Raw genomic sequence first — 6,000 nt, forward strand, 5'->3', positions numbered from 1 at the left:
TTGACAAATCATTCCATAAGGATGGTATTGAAAAATTATTAAAGTGCTAGAACGATTGTATGTCATTTGAAAACGATAATGTTGATGAATAAAAAATACTCCTGCACACGAAATTATGTTTTCCTGGTTAGTTCCTGGACTTTTTGAACGATGTGTTAGCAACTTTTTCCTCTTTTCTGAACCACAAAGTGTACAAGTCTATTCGATACAGAATCTCGGTTTGAATGAGTGATTTTCGTTACTAACTGAAGTTTCAATCACCAATTATCTGAAATATGATTTTTTACATATAGATTCATCTACTTCAATCAAAGTGTAGCAATATTTCTAAAGCAGTTTTGTGTAATGATATGGAAAATCAATTAAAAATGATTGAGATATAGATGTTCAAAACCTGAGCACTGTTTGTACGGTTTTCAGTATTTTGAATTTGCACACCAGTATAAAAAATCAAAATGTAGTCCTACGTCAAAAGATTTCGAGTGATTTTATTTATGTGAAGATATAGAAGGTGAGACGTGACAAGGTTCATTTGATCATGTAGAAATCTTTTAGTAACTTAAATTTCACTTTCTACCAGAGGAGTTGACAATAAACATCTGCCGGAAAATTCCGATAAAGGTCTTCTACTATTTACTATTAAGTCCGGCAAAGCAACCAGAAGTTTCTTTCTACTTGCTACTGCATTTTTTTGCCGGTTCGGAATGTAAAGAGTAAAAAACCTTTATCGGTATTTTCCGGTATATCAGAGACTGGAATGATTCGTATTGATGAGATGCTCAAGCTCGGCTCCTCTGTTGGAAGGGAAAAGTTAAGTTACTAAAAGATTTCTGCTTGCTCAAATGATCCTTGTCACGTCTCACCTTTCTGCGATATATCTTTACATCCTTACTCTACCTTGAGAACTAGCATTCTATTATTTTGAAATTATTTATTCCGAATTGCAATAAAAATATTCTTGATATTATAAATAATACTAATATTACAATTGTTTTTTGCTCGAAATTTCAAGTGGGTAATTACCCACCTTTGATATTTTCGGGTGGGTAATGCTACCCACCGTACCCACCTCTTTCACCGGGCCTGCATAGTGTCATGTCTGTTAGTCAGTGGTTTCGCCGTTCTTTGTAGAAAAGTAATAGAATTGCTGGAAAAACTGACTTTAGAACAGAGCCTCGAAGACACATAGTATTATATGCCATTCGACCGGACGAGATAGAAAAATGTCTGTGTGTGTATATGCGTGCTCCTTCCAAAAAAAATTTTTACCGCTCGATTTTCTGAGAGATGGCTGAACGATTTTAATAAACTTGGGCTCGTTTGAAAGCTTGGGCCATTGATAAAGATCCAGAGGTTTGATGGTATAAGTGACGTAACCGACAAAACGCGTTGTGTTTTTACCGCTCAGACTGAGGGCAGTAAATTCACCGCACTTACAGCACAGACTAACAGATATGACAGTATGAGTAAATTCTTATAAAAATAATTTTTCGTGATGCACTAGTTCCACCTATATTGTACTGCGCGAACTATTTACTATCTGTACACCCCTTGTGTTATGTAAAAGTTATTTTACTAGTTGGTTTCCCCTCGTTTGTCAACACCGATCAGCTGCTTGCAGGGATGCCTGATTTCATCAAAATATTTGAAAATGAATCGTCACAATAAATTATTGGATTACGTTGATAATATATTTAACTTTTTCGCGATGTTGAAAGGTAACCATTTATTTGACTCAACGTTGTTCATCCAGACTATTTTTCATTGTGTTGGTAGTTTTCACCCAAAATTAAGTGGCGGCAGACCAGAAGCAAGTAAATATTGTAACAAAACGGGATCTATAGTGTATTCCGTTGGAGGATGAGAAGTAGGAACAATTATGTATATAGTTTTGGCAATATGTATTGAATCTGTATCCTGCATGAAATTCGCATGGACGTATACAAATCAATACATTACAGGTAATTCTGTATGAATGGCAACTCTGTTGGTAAATGAAAAAAATAAACACAGTCTAGATGACAGACAGGATGTTTACGATAGGGTAACGTGGCGCCATCATGACACATGTGAGTACTGTCTCAAATAAAGGAATATTCGAACTAACCGTTAAAATGATTGAAGAATCTAATTTGAGTGTCCTGTCTGTTAGTCTGTGCTTACAGTGCCCAAATTAGTGTCAGAAAATATCTTAATAAATAGGCAAAAATACTATCTCGGTGAAAGAGAATCGCATTTTCACACCACTAGGTGGATTAAGAATAGGTTTTTTTTTAATAATATGATTCCAATGCAACTTTACAATTTGAATAACAAGAGTAGCATATGAAATCTCACTCTATTGAACTTGAGATTTGTATGCAGACAACATACACAAAACTGATCAACTATGAATTCATCCAACGAAAAGGGACAAAACAAAATTGCAGAAACGTCATGCAAAAGAAATGTTTTGAAAACAACTTGCGCGGTGTTTGCTATTTATATTAATATATATTATTAGTTGTATCTTACCTTGATTTGTGAATATTAAACACATTTTGCCAGTTGATGAGACATAACTTTAATGCTACAAAATGTCTATTCACTTATTGTGCCTCACTTCCGACGGTGGAGTCCCTATCTTCTCGAAAAAGAAAGGAGACTGTGAAAACGTAAGTTTAGCCGTTTATAAATGGGAAAGGTGGCTGATAGAGTAATTGAGAAAAAAAATTGCATGAATTTGAAACGCTAACCATAGCATCGAAAGATGAATATGACTAACAACACTGAGGTTTACTTATAAAAAACATATTTTAGCACCGGTTACTGGAAGCTTTAATTTGCAAAATGGGTTAGTAGATATTTCTTCAATCAGCACTGTTTCGATGTTTTCTTAGTATACATTTTCAAATTTTAGCTACCATTCTCAACGATCGCATCTTTGAACGGTGTTCATATGTTTTGCAAATCGCAGAACGTGGACCTGTCAATTACCCACCTGGAAGACGGAATGATCATCTGGAAGGAGTACGACAACACTCTGATGATGATCGGAATTGCAAAGGGCATTACGGAGAAAGCACTACGCAATCTGATGGACTACTCCTATTTTGCTATGGTGTTTTGTGTAGGGGTATCTGCGATCAAGAAAATAAAGAATATAGATCGATTCAAGAGAGAACTCAAGAATTGCTATGCTTTGATTGATCAACTGTTGGAAGTGGTCGAAAGTGATTTTTACCGATTCAATGAAGCAGTTCTCTGTACGGAAAGTATGGCGATGCTGGTTAAGTTAAACGAATTCAGCCTTCAGATAGGATCTCCATTCTGCTCGATTCTGATACGACAGAAGATTGCCTGTGGCACCGAAGGTTGGTGGGATCTAGACATTGTTGATCGGAAGCTACTGATGGTGCTACTGAATGCTTCCAGCACCATTCAACAGGACGTGCCGGTGTTTTTGCCGAAAAAGAGTCCCGGTATTGCGTATCGTTTCATTAGCATTCCCATCACTCAGGGAGTGAGCATATGTGCGCTTTGTGGTGCGGAACCACCCTACGATAAGTTGCAAACCCTCAGTCAGCAGTTCTGGATGAACGAAATCGATCTGTTGATTACGGCCGAACAGAACTATCCGAAGAATTATCCTGCCACGATGGAACTGGACTCCAGTATCCTGGGTTTTCTGTTGCTCAACAAGGAATATTCGAAGTTTGTACTTTCGCGAAACGTACATCTGACCAGTACCGGGAAGAGAACGCTTTCCGGCAATCATCGGTTGGATATTTTACGAACCTTCTACCATCAATCGGTGGATGCGATGGATGACTTGTTCCGTGAGGGCGAGAAGATCGTCAATCTGGAACAGTACTGGTGTTCGGATTATCACAAGTGTCATGCTCTACTGGAAGGACAGAACATTCTTTGTGTGCTTTACACATCGGCAATTCCCACGCCTATCATGAGGTGAGAGGGGTTTTTTTTCGGTACATTTCGAGAAAAATAATAAACTTGCTTTTATTAAAATACATTTTTGTTTTTCAATTCCCTTCTAAAGTTTTGATTTACTTGTATAATTATTATCATTCAGTTGCTTGTTAGCCTTGATTATAGGATATTTTAACTTATGCTTGCTCAACTTCACTTTCAGGTTAGTAACACAAAAAACACTGAACACGCTAATATCGGATAAGGATGTCTGCTGGTGAATGTTGATTATTTCTGTCAAGTTTTAGCTTTTTTTTCTTTTGAGCTTTCTTCTAGAGATTATTTTAGGTAAGTGTACGATATTCATAATTGGAATGATTGTGTGGCAAATAAATCGCGTTGATTCATCCAGTAACACCTAAGTTTGTTTAATTTTTTTCACTATGTCACACGTCCAAACAGGTTTGATAGTTAAAAAAAACATGGACAAGAGGAGTTTATTGTATAGTCCGAAAACAGAACGTTACTGAGCAATAACAGGAATAAAAGGAACGTGAAGGATGTAACATATTTGATATTTTGCTAAAAATAAGTTTTCTAAATAATTGTTCTAAGATAGATCGAAAGATGTAGTGAAAATAGTAGACGAAGGAAAACAGACAACGTATCAAACACATCTTCATGTTCACTATCTTTCAGTATTGTTAATATATAACACAATGATTAGTTGGCTAAAGTTTACTTATAAGTATATATATTATTGTCATGCTTGAATGTAACCAGTAATAATCAGTAAATTCAAATATTATAGCCTCCTGCGGTTGTAATTGCGGTTTTTTACCACCTAATCGGGAGACGCTCCCGGGTCCTAATTGCATAGTCACTCTCACAATTCAATCGAGCTAATAAATTTTCCCTATTAAAACTTATCGATCTGCGGATGCAAATCGTAAATGGTTATAACTGAGTTCTTTAAAAGCTCGAAATTAATGATTTAACCGAAGCCCTTTTGACCACGATCTAAGTTCGATGAAAAAAATTATATCGCCAGTGGCTTCCCAAACCAAAATACGTTGTAATGGGCAGATGGCAAGACCTCCACCAAACAAAAGCCGGGGCCGGAATCCTGAAGACCGACCGATCTCGCAAATATCACCAACCAATTATCCAAGTTCAACAAAAAGTTCCTTGTCTTGCAAGCGATTTGTGCTATGGCAGAAATCTCATGAGTGTCATTCACGATTTTGGCCAAGATCCCCTCTAAAATCTTGACAGATCTACTTATATCCACATATTCAATGAAAAAATAAAGACGGGTTGGTTATGCCAGAGACATAACTGGATGTCGTGAATACGAAAACAACTGACATGTTCCTTAACACTTCCGAATATCAATTAGTTGATCAATTGTATGAAATTGTATGTAGAATTTGAATTTGTGTAATGCTCTTCGCCATTGTTTTTTCACCAGTGCAAATGACTGGCAGCTGTGACGTAATCGCTCTTGTCGGAAGCGAAACTAGCTTTGCAAAAGACACAAAATACATATGCTCGCAGTGGCGATAGAATCCAAACTGATCCAATTTTTGTTGAGAGGCTTGTTTTTACCTGATTTCGTTTGAAGCTTTTTCACTAATGGGCGGCCATAACGGCTATAAAAATAGCAGCATATAGAATTTTAATTTCGATATTTCATTTCGGATTTGCATAATTTATTGAAAGAAACTATCAGTATGCTGTAGGAATTCGTTTCTAGCATTCAGAAGGATCAAATTGAGGAACTCACTACGATATTCAACACTTTTCGGAACATTTTTCTCGAACGATTTGTTGTACAGCAGCAAATATCTTGTTCTCTTCCTCAGAACGCGTTCTGATTGGCTGGTGTAAACATGGGTCAAATGAGACAGGGGTGGAATTATGTAAGGTGATAAGTGACTATCACCTCCTGGTGATAAAGAGGTGATCACCAGAATGTTTGGAATCACCGAAGGTGATCACTTTTACTATCACCATCACCGGTGATTGAGCCAACTTCACTCCATTTATCACCTGTCAAGAAACGTCAATTTTTCAGGAGTAAAATATATA

At 36.7% G+C, this 6,000-nt stretch overlaps 1 protein-coding gene across 2 annotated transcripts; it reads left to right on the forward strand.

Annotated features, from left to right (window-relative positions):
• The first annotated feature begins 2,455 nt into the window (after positions 1-2,455).
• On the forward strand, positions 2,456-4,435 carry LOC131431941 (protein fuzzy homolog). Of its 2 annotated transcripts, XM_058597920.1 has the most exons (4): positions 2,528-2,654; positions 2,800-2,833; positions 2,900-3,948; positions 4,133-4,435. In XM_058597920.1, the coding sequence occupies exons 3-4, from the start codon at positions 2,939-2,941 to the stop codon at positions 4,188-4,190; spliced, it is 1,068 nt and encodes a 355-aa protein (XP_058453903.1). In that variant the 5' UTR covers positions 2,528-2,654; positions 2,800-2,833; positions 2,900-2,938; the 3' UTR covers positions 4,191-4,435. The 2 variants fall into 2 exon arrangements, with proteins under 2 accessions (XP_058453902.1, XP_058453903.1); XM_058597919.1 differs by lacking the exon at positions 2,800-2,833 and having other exon boundaries at positions 2,456-2,654.
• Positions 4,436-6,000: the final 1,565 nt, after the last annotated feature.

This window comes from Malaya genurostris, chromosome 2, assembly GCF_030247185.1.
Source record: "Malaya genurostris strain Urasoe2022 chromosome 2, Malgen_1.1, whole genome shotgun sequence".
Taxonomy (NCBI): domain Eukaryota; kingdom Metazoa; phylum Arthropoda; class Insecta; order Diptera; family Culicidae; genus Malaya; species Malaya genurostris.

What these genes read in the sequence shown, in the direction of transcription:
- LOC131431941 (XM_058597919.1), top strand. Translation starts at nt 2,577, where the DNA reads ATGTCTATTCACTTATTGTGCCTCACTTCCGACGGTGGAGTCCCTATC. An exon ending in AGAAAGGAGACTGTGAAAAC is followed by an intron (nt 2,655 to 2,899) that starts GTAAGTTTAGCC and finishes TTCAAATTTTAG; the next exon opens with CTACCATTCTCAACGATCGC. An exon ending in ATTCCCACGCCTATCATGAG is followed by an intron (nt 3,949 to 4,132) that starts GTGAGAGGGGTT and finishes CTTCACTTTCAG; the next exon opens with GTTAGTAACACAAAAAACAC.